General features: G+C 45.5%; 1 protein-coding gene across 50 annotated transcripts in view; it reads right to left on the bottom strand.

The window, feature by feature from the left end:
- Positions 1 to 2,638: 2,638 nt before the first annotated feature.
- Positions 2,639 to 19,122, bottom strand: part of LOC110504378 (ankyrin repeat and KH domain-containing protein 1) — a 69,049-nt gene continuing 52,565 nt past the window's right edge. For 32 of the 50 annotated variants that reach the window (XM_090220175.1, XM_090220186.1, XM_090220190.1 and 29 more), the window contains exons 28-38: positions 18,773 to 18,969; positions 15,565 to 15,866; positions 15,182 to 15,334; positions 14,679 to 14,828; positions 10,578 to 12,066; positions 9,825 to 10,005; positions 7,151 to 7,276; positions 6,745 to 6,984; positions 6,394 to 6,575; positions 3,434 to 3,598; positions 2,639 to 3,363 (exon numbers count right to left, since the gene is read on the bottom strand). In XM_090220175.1, the coding sequence (XP_090076301.1) occupies positions 3,313 to 3,363; positions 3,434 to 3,598; positions 6,394 to 6,575; positions 6,745 to 6,984; positions 7,151 to 7,276; positions 9,825 to 10,005; positions 10,578 to 12,066; positions 14,679 to 14,828; positions 15,182 to 15,334; positions 15,565 to 15,866; positions 18,773 to 18,969 (3,236 nt within the window). In that variant the 3' untranslated portion in view covers positions 2,639 to 3,312. The remainder of the gene's footprint in view (positions 3,364 to 3,433; positions 3,599 to 6,393; positions 6,576 to 6,744; positions 6,985 to 7,150; positions 7,277 to 9,824; positions 10,006 to 10,577; positions 12,067 to 14,678; positions 14,829 to 15,181; positions 15,335 to 15,564; positions 15,867 to 18,772; positions 18,970 to 19,122) is intronic. The other 18 variants (XM_090220200.1, XM_090220202.1, XM_090220187.1 and 15 more) reach the window with 3 other exon arrangements.

The following is a 19,122-nucleotide window of genomic DNA, read 5'->3' as shown; positions in this document are numbered from 1 at the left end:
ATTCATGTCTATTTAGCTAGCTTGCTTGCTGTTGCTAGCTAATTTGCCCAAGGATATAAACATTGGTTTGTTATTTGACCCGAAATGCAAAATCCTCTAATTTGACAATTAATCCACAAAAGGGTAAACCGAGTCAGTTTCTAGTCATCTCTCCCATTCGGTCTTCTTCGGACTATATTGCAGTTTGCAACCAACTTTAAGGTGCATTACCACCACTAACTTGACTGGAGTGTGGACCTCAGTTCATCTTTCAATCACCCACCTGGGTATATGCTCCTAAAAACCAATGAGGAGATGGGAGGCAGGACTTGCAGCGCATCATGTGTAAAATAAAAATTGAACCAAGTTCTATTTTAGCGCCAGGCTACGCAGAAGCTCCTTGACGTGGGCGAGCAGTTTGTATAAAATTATTGAATAACGTGCAAATATTTTTTAACACAAGAGTGGCCAGCATGTGGCTCAGATCAACATGGCAGTGTTGCCATTGTTTATTAAAACCTGCATTGACCCTTCGATTTTGATTTTATTTTTGCACTTCACACACTGCTACTATGCTCTTTATCAGTTATCCTGATGCCTAGTCACTTTACATGTCTACCCATACCACTCCAGTATCCCTGCACATTGTAAATATGGTATTGGCACTGACCAATGACCTGTATATAGCTTAATTACTTTGTGTTCTTAGGTGTTTTTGTTCAACTTTATATTTTTTTTTTATAGTACTACTGATATTGACTACTGCATTGTTGGGAAAGGAATGTCCCTGTACTTGTGTATGTGACAACTTGGAAGTCTTTTTGTGGAAATAAACCTCCATACCTTGCACACACACACATCATATGTACATTAAATCATCCGGTAGTGCGTGCAAGTTCTCCCACTTAAAAAGATGAGACCTGTAATTTATCATAGGTACACTTCAACTATGACAGACAAAATTAGAAAAAAAATCCAGAAAATCACATTGTAGGATTTTTAATGATTTCATTTTCAAATTATGGTGGAAAATAAGTATTTGGTCAATAACGAAAGTTTATTTCAATACTTTGTCATTGCCAAAAAAAGGTTATATAACAGAGATCAAACGTTTTCTGTAAGTCTACACAAGGTTCACACACACTGTTGCTGGTATTTTGGCCCATTCCTCCATGCAGATCTCCTCTAGAGCAGTGATGTTTTGGGGGTGTTGCTGGGCAACACAGACTTTCAACTCCCTACAAAGATTTTCTATGGGGTTGAGATCTGGAGACTGGCTAGGCCACTCCAGGACCTTGAAATGCTTCTTACGAAGCCACTCCTTCGTTGCCCGGGCGGTGTGTTTGGGATCATTGTCATGCTGAAAGACCCAACCACATTTCATCTTCAATGCCCTTGCTGATGGAAGGAGGTTTTCACTCAAAATCTCACGATACATGGCCCCATTCATTCTTTCCTTTACACGGATCAGTCGTCCTGGTCCCTTTGCAGAAAAACAGCCCTAAAGCATGATGTTTCCACCCCCATGCTTCACAGTAGGTATGGTGTTCTTTGGATGCAACTCAGCATTCTTTGTCCTCCAAACACGACGAGTTGAGTTTTTACCAAAAAGTTATATTTTGGTTTCATCTGACCATATGACATTCTCCCAATCTTCTTCTGGATCATCCAAATGCTCTCTAGCAAACTTCAGACGGGCCTGGACATGTACTGGCTTAAGCAGGGGGACACATCTGGCACTGCAGGATTTGAGTCCCTGGCGGCGTAGTGTGTTACTGATGGTAGGCTTTGTTACTTTGGTCCCAGCTCTCTGCAGGTCATTCACTAGGTCCCCCCGTGTGGTTCTGGGATTTTTGCTCACCGTTCTTGTGATCATTTTGACCCCAAGGGGTGAGATCTTGCGTGGAGCCCCAGATCGAGGGAGATTATCAGTGGTCTTGTATGTCTTCCATTTCCTAATAATTGCTCCCACAGTTGATTTCTTCAAACCAAGCTGCTTACCTATTGCAGATTCAGTCTTCCCAGCTTGGTGCAGGTCTACAATTTTGTTTCTGGTGTCCTTTGACAGCTCTTTGGTCTTGGCCATAGTGGAGTTTGGAGTGTGACTGTTTGAGGTTGTGGACAGGTGTCTTTTATACTGATAACAAGTTCAAACAGGTGCCATTAATACAGGTAACGAGTGGAGGACAGAGGAGCCTCTTAAAGAAGAAGTTACAGGTCTGTGAGAGCCAGAAATCTTGCTTGTTTATAGGTGACCAAATACTTATTTTCCACCATAATTTGCAAATAAATTCAAAATCCTACAATGTGATTTTCTGGATTGTTTTTTTCTAATTTTGTCTGTCATAGTTGAAGTGTACCTATGATGAAAATTACAGGCCTCATATTTTTAAGTGGGAGAACTTGCACAATTGGTGGCTGACTAAATACTTTTTTGACCCACTGTATGTGGTAAATACCACCTTCCCACTTGATTAGCTGTCAATGTTAATATTTATTAATAAATGTATCGCATCGGAGCCATGAGTTGTGTGCAGATGTTATTCTCCAAGATGACAATATATAAATACATTGTTGTCACTTGTCAAACATGCTATTCATTTTGGTGAAATGAAAACAAAGCCCTACCTACACAAACAAAAAGGTACACCACCACAAGTACATATCAATATGTTTATTGAATATTAAGGTAAATATTTCACATTAATACAGGCTACGTAAAGTAGAGCCACTATACGACGTGAAATGTACTCTCAATTTAACCCTTTTTAGTATGTAAACAATTATACATGTATTTACCACTAAAAGGTATTCTGATTTCTTTCCCTCTCTCTGCCTCTCTTTAGGTAATCATCATCCTCTAGTTGTTGGTTGAGTATCATTAGCTCCGTCGTCATCACCTTCATCAGGTCTCCCCCTGAGGAGAGCGACAACTCTGCACGTGGGTCAAAGTCCTACATCTATGCTACACAGAGCATGGAGCCTGTTGGACAGGCTGTCACCATCAATTTGGTTGTTCATCAGACATTAACAGTACTTCAATTAGGGCCCAGAATTTTCCCTCCCTCCCGACCCCACTACCATAACAGCCCTCGCTCAAATTGTAGTATATTTCTTATTTTGAGTTAGGCACATTAAAGAACGGTGTCAAGATAATTTCTCTCCAATTCTTCAAACTCTGCTTTGCTCTCCGTTCTCTACTAAAGTTAACATGTTATACAAGTCTGTTCGTTTTTTGTTGTCTCATCAGGGTTTTGTTGTCAGTTGGAAATTAAATTCATGTTTGTGGTGTGTGATGTGGATGTGTGTTTGATTGCTGTCAATGCCGGCCGGCTAGTTGACGTGGTTCAGGTGCACATGAGGAGGCCAGGTCCCAGGCCACACCTGAACGAGAAGAGGAAATTTCATTAGCAAAGAACTGTGTGTGTGTGTGTGTGTGTGGATAAAGTCTCACCTGCTGTGGGTCGGTGTTGTCTGCGTTGTTGGGGACCACCTTGATGATGGGGCTCCATGCAGGGTCGGCAGCGTGCAGCCCGTTGAACATGGCCCCCCCCGGACCCTCTCCCATAGGGGGGTTGGGGGGCAACATGGTCCCTCCATAAATTGACATGGCCATACCCTGGTGTTTGATGACAACAAGGTTATTAATACACATCACAACCAGGTTTACTACCTACAGTATATTAACACGGTCCTACCCTGGAGACAACCAGGTTTACTAACTACAGTATATTAACACAGTCCTACCCTGGAGACAACCAGTCCACTAACTACAGTATATTAACATGGTCCTACCCTGGAGACAACCAGTCCACTAACTACAGTATATTAACACGGTCCACTAACTACAGTATATTAACATGGTCCACTAACTACAGTATATTAACATGGTCCTACCCTGGAGACAACCAGTCCACTAACTACAGTATATTAACATGGTCCACTAACTACAGTATATTAACATGGTCCACTAACTACAGTATATTAACATGGTCCTACCCTGGAGACAACCAGTCCACTAACTACAGTATATTAACATGGTCCTACCCTGGAGACAACCAGTCCACTAACTACAGTATATTAACATGGTCCTACCCTGGAGACAACCAGTCCACTAACTACAGTATATTAACACGGTCCTACCCTGGAGACAACCAGTCCACTAACTACAGTATATTAACATGGTCCTACCCTGGAGACAACCGGTCCACTAACTACAGTATATTAACATTGTCCTCCCCTGGAGACAACCAGTCCACTAACTACAGTATATTAACATGGTCCTACCCTGGAGACAACCAGTCCACTAACTACAGTATATTAACATTGTCCTACCCTGGAGACAACCAGTCCACTAACTACAGTATATTAACATTGTCCTACCCTGGAGACAACCAGGTCCACTAACTACAGTATATTAACACGGTCCTACCCTGGAGACAACCAGTCCACTAACTACAGTATATTAACACGGTCCTACCCTGGAGACAACCAGTCCACTAACTACAGTATATTAACATGGTCCTACCCTGGAGGCAACCAGTCCACTAACTACAGTATATTAACACGGTCCTACCCTGGAGACAACCAGTCCACTAACTACAGTATATTAACACGGTCCTACCCTGGAGACAACCAGTCCACTAACTACAGTATATTAACATGGTCCACTAACTACAGTATATTAACATGGTCCTACCCTGGAGACAACCAGTCCACTAACTACAGTATATTAACATGGTCCACTAACTACAGTATATTAACATGGTCCTACCCTGGAGACAACCAGTCCACTAACTACAGTATATTAACACGGTCCTACCCTGGAGACAACCAGTCCACTAACTACAGTATATTAACACGGTCCTACCCTGGAGACAACCAGTCCACTAACTACAGTATATTAACATGGTCCACTAACTACAGTATATTAACATGGTCCTACCCTGGAGACAACCAGTCCACTAACTACAGTATATTAACATGGTCCTACCCTGGAGACAACCAGTCCACTAACTACAGTATATTAACACGGTCCTACCCTGGAGACAACCAGTCCACTAACTACAGTATATTAACATGGTCCTACCCTGGAGACAACCAGTCCACTAACTACAGTATATTAACACGGTCCTACCCTGGAGACAACCAGTCCACTAACTACAGTATATTAACATGGTCTTACCCTGGAGACAACCAGTCCACTAACTACAGTATATTAACATGGTCCTACCCTGGAGACAACCAGTCCACTAACTACAGTATATTAACATGGTCCACTAACTACAGTATATTAACATGGTCCTACCCTGGAGACAACCAGTCCACTAACTACAGTATATTAACATGGTCCTACCCTGGAGACAACCAGTCCACTAACTACAGTATATTAACATGGTCCTACGCTGGAGACAACCAGTCCACTAACTACAGTATATTAACATGGTCCTACCCTGGAGACAACCAGTCCACTAACTACAGTATATTAACATGGTCCACTAACTACAGTATATTAACATGGTCCACTAACTACAGTATATTAACATGGTCCACTAACTACAGTATATTAACATGGTCCACTAACTACAGTATATTAACATGGTCCTACCCTGGAGACAACCAGTCCACTAACTACAGTATATTAACATGGTCCACTAACTACAGTATATTAACATGGTCCACTAACTACAGTATATTAACACGGTCCACTAACTACAGTATATTAACATGGTCCACTAACTACAGTATATTAACATGGTCCTACCCTGGAGACAACCAGTCCACTAACTACAGTATATTAACATGGTCCTACCCTGGAGACAACCAGTCCACTAACTACAGTATATTAACACGGTCCTACCCTGGAGACAACCAGTCCACTAACTACAGTATATTAACATGGTCCACTAACTACAGTATATTAACATGGTCCTACCCTGGAGACAACCAGTCCACTAACTACAGTATATTAACATGGTCCTACCCTGGAGACAACCAGTCCACTAACTACAGTATATTAACATGGTCCTACCCTGGAGACAACCGGTCCACTAACTACAGTATATTAACATGGTCCTACACTGGAGACAACCAGGTCCACTAACTACAGTATATTAACATGGTCCACTAACTACAGTATATTAACATGGTCCTACCCTGGAGACAACCAGTCCACTAACTACAGTATATTAACATGGTCCTACCCTGGAGACAACCAGTCCACTAACTACAGTATATTAACATGGTCCTACCCTGGAGACAACCAGTCCACTAACTACAGTATATTAACATGGTCCTACCCTGGAGACAACCAGTCCACTAACTACAGTATATTAACATGGTCCTACCCTGGAGACACAGACAAAAAGAGGAATGGCCATTTGTGATGATATGATACTTTCATGTGTGTGTTACCTTGGGGAAGTCCATGTAGTTGTTGGGGTGGTTGATGTGTTGCTGGTGGTAGTTAGCGGGGTTAGAGATGCCGGAGTCGTCCTGCTCCATGGGCTGGTACTGGGAGAAGGTGTGGTCCGCCTGCAGCCCAGGGTGGATCACGTGACTTCCCATCAGGGGCTGAGACCAACCTGACATGGCTTCTAGAGGTGAGGGAGACGGGAGGTAAGAGACAGAAATGGGGGGTGTGCTCGAAGGGGTGTGTGTATAGCCATCAGCTGTATATCAGGGCAGTAAGACATTGGGGATGGAGAGACCAGCGTGGGTTAGAGGTTGTGTGTGTGTGTGTCTGGAATGTGTGTGACTACTCACCCGAGGCGCTGCCGACTCCAAAGGACCATATGCCTCCCTGTCCTACAGGAGCGGTGTAGGAGGTCTGGAGGAGAGGAGGGTTGACGGTGGTCTGTCTGATCCTCGCCAGCCTCTCTGTCCCGATGGGAGGAGGCACCTTCCTGTCCTGCTGGCTGCTGCCCTGCTTGGCCTGGTGGGGAGGGGGGGCCACGGGGCCAGATGATGACACCGTGGAGGGAGGGGGCACCGCCTGGGACTCGCCTGGGAAGATGAGAGGTTAAAGGTTAGTGGTTTTGAGTCTAAAACACAGTTAAGCAAAAATCTCTTAAATTGTGTTAGTTAAATCATTTATGTTCTGTGTGTTGAATTCCTGGAAAATAAGCTTCATGGCCATTTTAGATTCATTTTCACACATCTGTGTCAGTACCTGATGTGGCAGCGCTCCAGGGGTGAGGGGAGAAGTGCTGTCTGCTGAAGGAGGGGGTGCCCACAGCTGCTGGCCCGTGTAGATAGACTGGACTACCAGACATACTGGTAGCATAGCTGGTCAAAGCTACATACGGAGAAAGGAGAGAGAGTTAGAGGCCTATAGACTGCAGGTAGACTGGACTATAAGACATACAATTGAAGTCGGACGTTTACATACACTTAGGTTGGAGTCATTAAAACTCGTTTTTCAACCACTCCACAAATTTCTTGTGAACAAACTATAGTTTTGGCAAGTCGGTTAAGACATCTACTTTGTGCACGACAAGTAATTTTTCCAACAATTATTTAGACAGATTATTTCACTTATAATTCAGTGGGTCAGAAGTTTACATACACTAAGTTGAATGTGCCTTTAAACAGCTTTGGAAAATTCCAGAATAGGAAGTCATGGCTTTAGAAGCTTCTGATAAGCTAATTGACATAATTTGAGTCAATTGGAGTTGTACCTGTGGATGTATTTCAAGGCCTACCTTCAAACTCAGTGACTCTTTGCTTGACATTATGGGAAAATCAAAAGAAATCAGCCAAGACCTCAGGAAAAAAAATGTAGACCTCCACAAGTCTGGTTCATCCTTGGGAGCAATTTCCAAATGCCTGAAGGTACCACGTTCATCTGTACAAACAATAGTATGCAAGTATAAACACCATGGGACCACGCAGCCGTCATACCGCTCAGGAAGGAGACGTGTTCTGTCTCCTACAGATGAATGTACTTTTGCGAAAAGTGCAAATCAATCCCAGAACAAGTGCAAAGGACCCTGTGAAGATGCTGGAGGAAACCGGTACAATACTATCTATATCCACAGTAAAACGAGTCCTATATCGACATAACCTGAAAGGCCGCTCAGCAAGGAAGAAGCCACGGCTCCAAAACATTCATTAAGAAGCCAGACTACGGTTTGCAACTGCACATGGGGACAAAGATTGTACTTTTTGGAGAAATGTCCTCTGGTCTGATGAAACAAAAATAGAACTGTTTGACCATAATGACCATCATTATGTTTGGAGGAAAAATGGGGAGGCCTGCAAGCCGAAGAACACCATCCCAACCATGAAGCACAGGGGGTGGCAGCATCATGTTGTGGGGGTGCTTTGCTGCAGGAGGGACTGTTGCACCTCACACAATAGATGGCATCATGAGGTAGGAAAATGATGTGGATATATTGAAGAAACATCTCAAGACATCAGTCAGGAAGTTAAAGCTTGGTTGCAAATGGGTCTTCCAAATGGACAATGACCCCGAGCATACTTCTAAAGTTGTGGCAAAATGGCTTAAGGACAACAAAGTCAAGGTATTGGAGTGGCCATCGCAAAGCCCTGACCTCAACCCTATAGAAAATGTGTGGGCAGAACTGAAAAAGCTTGTGCGAACAAGGAGGCCTACAAACCTGACTCAGTTACACCAGCTCTGTCAGGAGGAATGGGCCAACATTCACCCAACTTATTGTGAGAAGCTTGTGGAAGGGTACCCAAAACTTTTGACCCAAGTTAAACAATGTATAGGCAATGCTACCAAATACTAATTGAGTGTATGTAAACTTCTGACCCACTGGGAATGTGATGAAATAAAAGCTGAAATAAATCATTCTCTCTACTATTATTCTGACATTTCACATTCTAAAATAAAGTGCTGATCCTAACTGACCTAAGACATGGAGTTTTTACTAGGATTAAATGTCAGGAATTGTGAAGAATTGTGAAGAATGAAGAACAGAGTTTAAATGTATGTGGCTAAGGTGTATGTAAACTTCTGACTTCAACTGTACTGGTAGCATAGCTGGTCAGACTTAGAGCTGTAAGACAGGGAGAGAGTTTGGGGCGTAAGGTTGACCAAGAAACTGAAGTTGAAATTGGGTTTCTATTTCAGGAACAAAAAAATCTTGCTTTTCAATGTTAGTCTGAAAGGATGTTGTTCAAAGCACTTAACATTTTTTATTTATTTTAAATCAGCGCTGGATTATGGTGATATTGTCTATATGCAGGCCTCAGCAAGTACCTTAAACTCTAGACAGTGTATCACGGTGCTTTAAGATCTATTACTAATGCTAGATTACGGACCCATCACTGTGATCTGTATGCTATGGTGCAATGGACCGCTCTCTCCACCAGGAGGCTAAAGCACAGATACACTTATATGTGCACAGCATTGATGGACAACTCCCTTTTCATCTCTGTTCCTTACTGACCAGATCAGTCACTCAATATAGTCTTCGTTCACAGTCGCTGCTGTCCTTGTCTGTTCCTAAGGCTAGAACCGAGATGGGGAAACAATATTTTTCCCATAATGCCCTTCCATCCCGGAACATGCTTCAGAAGGTTGGGGAGTTAGTGTCCTTGTCTGTTTTAAGACTCTGATCGACAACACTTTGTGACAACTGCAGTTGTTTCTAATATTCAATTGTGTCTGTAACTTGTGACACTGTCCTCTGTGTGTATTCTGTATTTTTTTGTAATGTTTTATGGACACGCTACTATTTCCCTGTTTTGCCTTATTGCCAGGTCGCCCTCGCAAAATAGGTTTTTAACCTCAATGGGTTTTACCTGGTTAAATAAAACAATAAAAAGGTCAAACACAGTAAAATAAATACATCTAAAATGGCCCTTTCTTTTACCAATAGGACTGTTGACCATCCTCTGTGAGGCAGAGCGGTACCCAGGGGCCTTGGAGCTGTCTGGAGGAGGGGCCATCATGCCATCCATCTGGCCCATGTAGGCGGGAGGGGCAGAATACTGCTGCTCAGGAGGGGAGCGGGCAGGGAGGTGGCACGCACCCCACACCTGGTTGTTACCCACCTAATAGAGAGAAGTGGTTAATGAGCAAACTGGGGCACAGGCACTGATGTTTAGGTCACTACCTTTAAACATGTTGTTACTCTATGGCAGGGCTCTCCAACCCTGTTCCTGGAGAGATACCCTTCTGTAGGTTTCAACTCCAACCCTGTTCCTGGAGAGATACCCTTCTGTAGGTTTCAACTCCTAACTCTTAAAACCTACTGAATGGTATCTCTCCGGGAATGGGGTTGGAGTTAAAATTTACTGGATGGTATGTCTACAGGAACAGGGTTGGCATCTCTCCAGGAACAGGGTTGGAGTTAAAACCTACTGGATGGTATCTCTCCAGGAACGGGTTGGAGTTAAAACCTACTGGATGGTATCTCTCCAGAAACAGGGTTGGAGTTAAAACCTACTGGATGGTATCTCTCCAGGAACAGGGTTGGAGTTAAAACCTACTGGATGGTATCTCTCCAGGAACAGGGTTGGAGTTAAAACCTACTGGATGGTATCTCTCCAGGAACAGGGTGGGAGAGTCCTGCTCTATTGTAATAAAATGTTTTTCTGTGGATAATAAAAATAGTGGCACCCACCTGGTTGTTGTTGTCGAACATGCTGCTGAAATGGTTGAAGAGGGCTGCAGGGCCGAAGTTAGGGGGCATCTGCTGGGGCTTGGCCCCACCATGGACCTGCTGTTGCTGCATCGGAGAGCCGTTCATCAGACCCATGGAGGACTGGGGCTGAGGGAGCATGGAGGGGGGCTGGGGCAGCTTCTGTTTGGGGTGCTCATGTTGTTGCTGTGTGTTGTGGGGTAGGAACGGTTGTTGTTGTTGCTGCTGCTGGTTGGGGTGTTGGTAGTAGGGCCCTGTCGGGGGCTGCATGCGGTGTGAGATGCGGGGAGCGGGAGCCGAGAAGTGGGGTACGGTGCTGTTGGGGTGTTTGTGTGAGGGGGCGGAGGAGGAGGGGGGGAGGTGGGAGCTGGACTGGAGAGGTGGAGGGGGGTCTGATGAGCTGGTGGAGGTTAGGGGAGGAGGGGGTTGGTGCTGCTGCTGGCGGGGCTCAGGTTTGGAGGGGGCAGCCATGGCAGGGGCGGTGAAACCACCTGAACTAACCACATTGTTGACGGAGACGTGCTGGCCCTCCTGAGAGAGGGAGGGGGTCAGCTTCTCCTTGCCTGGGGGAGCAGTGGGGGCGCTGGGAGGTGACTTGGGGGGCTGAGAGATGGGTGCGACCTGGGGATGAGGAGTGTTAGGGGCGTACGTAGCCATTAAGCCTGTGTGTTGGTGGGCGGGAGACACTGTACCTCTCACTGAGTGACTACTACTGACAGTGGTGGCAGTAACCATGGAGACAGAGTTGATCCCTGTGTGCTTGGGGTCAGAGGTGAACAGCTGTTTCCTGACTGAGGAAGGGGTGGGGGCACTGGGTTGGGCCTGGGCCCCATGAGGGTGGTTAGGGGTGTGGGGTGACCCTGTAGTCGTAGCTGTCTGACTGTTAGAGGCACTAGGACTGGAGACAGAGGAGCCCGTGGATGATGTGTTATTGTGATCATTATGACTAGACAAGTTGGATCTGGTCTGGTTGTTACCACTGCTACCACCGTTGTGTTTGGGGGAGCTGTTGGCGCTACCGGGACTCAGCGGCCGCACCGGGAACGGGCCCCAGGTGCTGGCGGCAGGGGAGAAGGTCCCACCAAACTGGGCCATGGGCAGCCTGGGGAGCCTGATCTGATGCATGGTCTGGGCTGCCAGGAGGGCCAGCTGGGGATGGGCATAGGCCAGGGGGAGAGACACAGGGAAGGGCTGCCTCACCCCAGACAGACCCTTACCCATCTTACCCCCTGTCTGAGAGGATGAAGACTGGAAGGAGACCCCAGAGGACGTGACCAGGGAGCCCAGGGCCTTGGCACCGATGGTGAGGTTAAGGTTAGCTCCAGTGGGGGTGGGGAATGGGGCTGAGGTGGTCTTGGAGCCCGGGGCCCTGATGTGGTTCCTGGGGATCAGGTCCTCTAGTTCCTTGGCTGGGTCCTGGATCAGAGAGTTGATCAGCTGGACTGCGTGGCGTGTTGACTCTGTGCCACCTCTGGAATGAACCATCACAACACAGGGGTCAGGGGCCACACAACAATGAAAACATTCCATGGACATGGTTCCAACCAATCACAGTATCTCAACTCTTCACTGATCTCCTGGAGATACGGCAGGAGGATTAGACACTCCACTTCATTCCTTTTAAATATGTAGAATCACTCAGATCAGTGGTTCCCAAACTTTTTATAGACCTGTACCCCTTCAAACATTCAACCTCCAGCTGAGTACCCCCTCTGGCACCAGGGTCAGCTGTACCCCCTCTGGCACCAGGGTCAGCTGTACCCCCTCTGGCACCAGGGTCAGCTGTACCCCCTCTGGCACCAGGGTCAGCTGTACCCCCTCTGGCACCAGGGTCAGCTGTACCCCCTCTGGCACCAGGGTCAGAGCACTCTCAAATGTTGTTTTGTGCCATCATTGTAAGCCTGTCACACACACACTAGACAATGAATTTATTAAACATAACAATGAGTGTAAGTTGTCATCATAACCCAGCTCGTGGGAAGTGACAAAGAGCTCTTTAGGACCAGGGCACAAATAATAATAATCAATCATTTTGCTCTTTATTTAACCATCTTACATATAAAACCTTATTTGTTCATTAAAAAGTGTGAATAACTCACCACAGGTTAATGATGTGTGCTTGAAAGGATGCACATAACTCTGCACTGTTGGGTTGTATTGGAGAGAGTCTCAGTCTTAAATCATTTTCCACACCGTCTGTGTCTGTATTTAGTTTTCATGCTAGTGAGGGCCGAGAATCCACTCTCACATAGGTACCTGGTTGCAAAGGCCATCAGTGTCTTAGTGTGATTTGCCAAGGCAGGATACTCTGAGCGCAGCCCTGTCCAGAAATCTGGCAGTGGCTTCTGATTAAATTCAATTTTCACAGAACCGCTTGTTGCAATTTTGATGAGGCTCTCTTGTTCAGATATCGGTAAGTGGACTGGAGGCAGGTCATGAAAGGGATAATGAATCCAGTTGTTTGTGTCATCTGTTTCGGGAAAGTACCTGTGTAATTGCTCACCCAATGTTCTCAGGTGCTTCGCTATATCACATTTGACATTGTCAGTAAGCTTGGGTTCATTCTCACACAAACAAATCATACAATGATGGAAGACCTGTGTGTTGTCCTTGTTAATACAGACAGAGAAGATCTCCAACTTCTTAATCAGCCTCAATTTTGTCCCGCACATTGAATATAGTTGTGGAGAGTCCCTGTAGTCCTAGATTCAGATCATTCAGGTGAGAAAAAACATCTCCCAGAGAGGCCAGTGAGAAACTCATCATCATACAAGTGGTCAGACAAGTGAAAATGGTCAGTAAAGAAAACTTTAAGCTCGTCAATACTTTGTCAATACTTTGCCCCTTGATAACCAGCGCACTTCTGTATGTTGTAAAAGCGTTACATGGTCGCTGCCCATATCATTGCATAGTGCAGAAAATACACGAGAGTTCAGGGGTCTTGATTTAACAAAGTAAACCATTTTCACTGTAGTGTCCAAGCTGTCAGGCAGTCCTTTGGCAGCAAGAGCCTCTCGGTGGATGCTGCAGTGAACCCAAGTGGTGTCGGGAGCAACTGCTTGCACGCGCGTTACCACTCTATGTCTCCATGTCATGACTTTTATGCCATCAGTACAGATGCCAACACATCCATCAGTACAGATACCAACATATCCATCAGTACAGATACCAACACATCCATCAGTCCAGATACCAACACATCTTGACCACCAAAGTCCATTTGATGTGACAAAGCTGTCCAGTACTTTAAAAAATATCCTCTCATGTTGTCCTGGTTTCCAGTGGTTTGCAGAAGAGGATGTCTTCCTTAATTGACCCCTCATAAACATCTCCTGCCAGGTCACTGATGCGTTGTGAAACAGTGTTGTTTGATGAAGAAATTGTCTGTATAGTTTTTTTTGTCCTTTTCCCCCAGCATTGTCCCAGCCATATCCGCGACAGCAGGAAGAATGAAGTCCTCCACAATAGTATGGGGCTTGCCTGTCTTCGCCAGTCCTCCACAATAGTATGGGGCTTGCCTGTCTTAGCCAGTCCTCCACAATAGTATGGGGCTTGCCTGTCTTAGCCAGTCCTCCACAATAGTATGGGGCTTGCCTGTCTTAGCCAGTCCTCCACAATAGTATGGGGCTTGCCTGTCTTAGCCAGTCCTCCACAATAGTATGGGGCTTGCCTGTCTTAGCCACTCGGTAGCTCACCATATAAGACGCTTCCGTGGCTTATTCTTCAAATGGTCGTGTTTAATTTCAAAATGTCTGCGCAAGAGTGAAGGTTTCCCGCGAGAGAGTAACGGTTTATGTGAGTGGATGTTAATTATTTTACTAGGCTACCTGTATCACCCAAATGTATAACCCCGCTGGAAAATATAAACATACTGTTTATTTTTTTTAAGTGAATCACATTTTTATTCAGGGTACTCCCGACGGCCTTGCGCATACCCCTGGTAGTTTGGGAAAAACCTGACTGGGATAAATCAACACATAGCTATTACCCTTTTCTCTGCTTTCCTCCTGTTCAGTTCTCTACTCTGCTGACTGGTGTAATAGTGTGCTGCCGTCACCACAGGGGTCCCCTCCCTGTCCCTACCTGATGGTGATCATTCTCTCTCCGTTCTTGTCTTTCTGTTTGTCCACATCGATGTGCGCTCCCGTCACGTCCTGTATAGCTGTGATGTTGCAGCCTCCTCTACCCATGATCCTCGACACCACCGAGGCCGGGACCGACAGCTTCTTGGACCTGCAGCCCAGAGAGAGAGAGAGAGATTCATATGGGGTTTAGAACCGGGCCAAAGCACAAAATCCATGCGGAGCCACAGGCCTGACAACTTACTCTTCCTCATTGTCTAAAACAGTGATTCCCAACCAGGGGTACCTGGCCTATCCACAGGGGGGACTAGAGAAGACTCATGAGACCAAAGGCCTACTGATAAAATACACAAGGGGGTACTTCAGGGGTACTCCAGGCAGAGCAAAATTCAGCTGGTGCTACAGTAACCGAAGACGGTTGGAAACCACTGGCCTAAAATGACCTATAGATTAACTTGAAGCATTTCCAGATGGATTTTATGGATGGAATATGTGTCTACCCACCGTCTCACCACCTCCTTCCAACCCTCCTCTCTCTTCTGTCCCCTCTTGGGGCTGGTGAGGCTCTTGCTGTTGGAGGATGTGACGGGTAGCGACATGGTCTTAAACTGAGACGGTACAGAGCTGCTGGGGGTCAACTCACTCATGTCTGGAGCTCTGAGAGGGACAGAGGGGGAGAGAAAGGGGTTAAAGGTCAGATTCACAATTAATACGGTTGCTGTTTTTAACTACGTACTTGTATTAGAAATGTACTGTTCTGTATGATTGGTGGTGCTTGACCAGCTCCTTTAGGAAAACTACAGTTCTGTGTGATTGATGGTGCTTGACCAGCTCCTTTAGGAGAACTACAGTTCTAACTCAAACCAAAGGTACTGCAGGTCACTCACTTCTGTGTAGGTTTGGAGATGGAGACGGTGACTGGGTGTAGCTGATGACAGTGTCTCTTCTCTGGGCCTGGCTGCAGGCTGTGAGAGGGGCCCGAGGACGAAGAGGATGAAGAGGAAGAGGAAGAAGAGGAGAGGTCAGGGAGGAAGTTGAGCTCCTGGCTCTTGCCCCCACTGCTGCTACTTTCACTGGCACAGTCGGTGCTGTCCAGGGGGTCTGAGTCGCTGGTGCCCCCTGCACCCCCAGCCCCGCTCCGCGGGTCACCATGGATCTTGTTTGCCTTGTGTTGTGCCAGCACCACCTGCTGGACAGAGATGGAATTATCACTGATTAGACACCTTGATTGACTTGCTTTGACTGTTTGACAGTAGAATTGTGAAAGGAAATGTGTATTTTCAGCCTCCCAGAATTGTTTTTTAAAAACACTGGCTTCACTCATCCTTGAATTTATCTACATTATATTTTACAGTCATGACCAGCAGTATGTGGACACCTGCTCGTCTAACAGCTCATTCCAAAATCACAGGGATTAATATAGAGTTGGTCCCCCTTTGCTGCTATAACAACCTCCACTCGTCTGGTTTTCCACTAGATGTTGGAACATTGCTGCGGGGACTTGCTTCCATTCAGCCGCAAAAGCATTAGTGAAGTCGGGCACTGATGTTGGGCTTTTAGTCCGGGCTCAGTCGGCATTCCAATTCATCCCAAGGGTGTTAGATGGTGTTGAGGTCAGGGCTCTGTGCAGGCCATTCAAATTCTTCTATATCGAAGCACAGGGGCATTGTCATGCTTAAACAGGAAAGGGCATTCCCCAAACTGTTGCCACAAAGTTGTAAGCACAAAATAATCTAGAATGTCATTGTATGCTGTAGTGATTTTCATTCACTGGAACAAGGTGCCTAGCCTGAAACATGAAAAACAGCCCCAGACCATTATTCTTCCCCCACCAAACTATACAGTTGGCACTATGCATTGTGGCAGGTAGTGTTCTCCTGGCATCCGCCAAACCCAGATTTGTCTGTCGGACTGCCTGATGTGCGGCTGCTCGGCCATGAAAAACCCATTTCATAAAGCCCCAGACAGAACAGTTATTGTGCTGACATTGCTTCCAGAGACAGTTTGGAACTCGGTAGTGAGTGTTGCAACCGAGGACAAACTTTCTATGCGCTCCAGCGATCCCGTTCGGTGAGCTTGTGTGGCCTACCACTTTGCCGCTGAGCCATTGTTTCTCCGAGACGTTTCCACTTCACAATAACAGCACTTCAAGTTGACCAGGGCAACTCTAGCAGGGCAGAAATTTGTTGAACTGACCTACTGGGAAGTTGGCATCCTATGACGGGGTCACGTTGAAAGTCAGAGCTCTTCAGTAAGGACATTCTACTGCCAATGTTTGTCTATGGAGATTGCATTGCTGTGTGCTCGATTGTATACACCTGTCAGCAATGTGCGTGGCTGAAATAGACAAATCCACTAATTTGAAAGGGGTGTCCACACACACACACAAGTTTGGACACAACTACTCATTCAAGGGTTTTTCTTTATTTTTACATTGTAGAATAATAGTGACAACATCAAAACTATGAAACCAAAAAAAAAGTGTTAAATGAATCAAAAATATATTTTATATTTGAGATTCTTCAAAGTTGCCACCCTTTGCCTTGATGACAGCTTTGCACACTTGGCATTCTCTCAACCAGCTTCATCTGGAATGCTTTTCTAACAGTCTTGAAGGAGTTTCCACATATGCTGAGCACTTGTTGGCTGCTTTTCCTTCATTCTGCGGTCCAACTCAACCCGAACCATCTCAATTGGGTTGAGGTCGGGTGATTGTGGAGGCCAGGTCATCTGATGCAGCACTCCATCACTCTCCTTCTTGGTCAAATAGCCCTTACACAGCCTGGAGGTGTGTTGGGTCATTGTCTTGTTGAAAAATAAATGATAGTCCCACTAAGCGAAAACCAGATGGAATGGTGAATCGCTGCAGAATGCTGTGATAGCCATGCTGGTTAAGTGTGCCTTGAATTCTAAATAAATCACAGACAGTGTCACCAGCAAAGCACTCCCACACCATACCTCCTCCTCCTCCATGCTTCACGGTGGGAACCACACATGCAAATATCATCCTTTCACTCACACTGCGGTCTCACAAAGACAGGGCGGTTTAAACCAAATATCTCAAATTTGGACTCATCAGACCAAAGCACAGATTTCCACCAGTCTAATGTCCATTGCTCGTGTTTCTGGGCCCAAACAAGTCTCTTCTTCTTATTGGTGTCCTTAAGTAGTGGTTTCTTTGCAGCAATTCGATGATGAAGACCTGATTCACGCAGTCTCCTCTGAACAGTTGGTGTTGAGATGTGTCTGTTACTTGAACTCTGAAGCATTTATTTGGGCTGCAATTTCTGAGGCTGGTAACTCTAATGAACTTATCCTCTGCAGCAGAGGTAACTCTGGTCTTCCTTTCCTGTGGCGTTACCAATGAGAGCCAGTTTCATCATAGCGCTTGATGTTTTTTGCGACTGAACTTGAAGCAACTTTTACATTTCTTGACATTTTCCAGATTGACTGACCTTCATGTCTTAAAGTAATGGACTGTCGTTCCTCTTTGCTTATTTGAGCTGTTGTTGCCATAATATGTACTTGGTCTTTTACCAAATAGGGTAATACCTTGTCACAACACAACTGATTGTCTCAAACGCATTAAGAATTCCACAAATTAACTTTTAACAAGGCACACCTGTTAATTGAAATGCATTCCAGGTGACTACCTCATAAAGCTGGTTGAGAGAATGCCAAGAGTGTGCAAAGCTGTCATCAAGGCAAAGGGTGGTTACTTTGAAAAATGTCAAACATATTTTGAGGTGTTAACACTTGGTTACTAAATGATTCCATGTGTGTCATTTCATAGTTTTGATGTAGAAAATAGTAATAATAAAGCAAAACCCTTGAATGAGCAAGTGTGCAAAACTTTTGACTGGTACTGTGTGTGTGTGTGTGTGTGTGTGTGTGTAAAATCTAAATGTGAATCTATACTTTAAATACACCAACCGCCTATGGGTCCTGCAGTATGATTGGTTAGTTACCTGTGGGTCCTGACGTATGATTGGTTAGTTACCTGTGGGTCCTGACGTATGATTGGTTAGTTACCTGTGGGTCCTGACGTATGATTGGTTAGTTACCTGTGGGTCCTGACTATGATTGGTTAGTTACCTGTGGGTCCTGCCGTATGATTGGTTCGCTGGGGGAGGAGTCCTTGGTCTTGTTCTTCTTGCTCTTGCGGTTGGTGCTGGTCGTCGTGGCAACACTGGCCCTCTTGCCGAACACAGAGCTGAAGGAGGGCGAGGTGGCGGGAATACCGATTGTGGTGGTAGTGGTCGCACTGGGGGGGTCGATGGGGGGGTCCACTTCTGAAGAGCAGGAGGGATGAATGTAGAGTTGAAGAGACAGTTCCACAATATTACATAGACATGTGTTTCCTTACTTTGAAAACAGTCTACGGAAAAGGATTGACTGCAATCTACACTTAGCTTTTGTTAAACTAGCCACAGCAAACAAATGTT

This window comes from Oncorhynchus mykiss, chromosome 25, assembly GCF_057628025.1.
Source record: "Oncorhynchus mykiss isolate SJ-2025 chromosome 25, ASM5762802v1, whole genome shotgun sequence".
Taxonomy (NCBI): domain Eukaryota; kingdom Metazoa; phylum Chordata; class Actinopteri; order Salmoniformes; family Salmonidae; genus Oncorhynchus; species Oncorhynchus mykiss.
The sequence above is the reverse complement of the archived record's forward strand: the minus strand, read 5'-3'. Positions and strand labels throughout refer to the sequence as shown.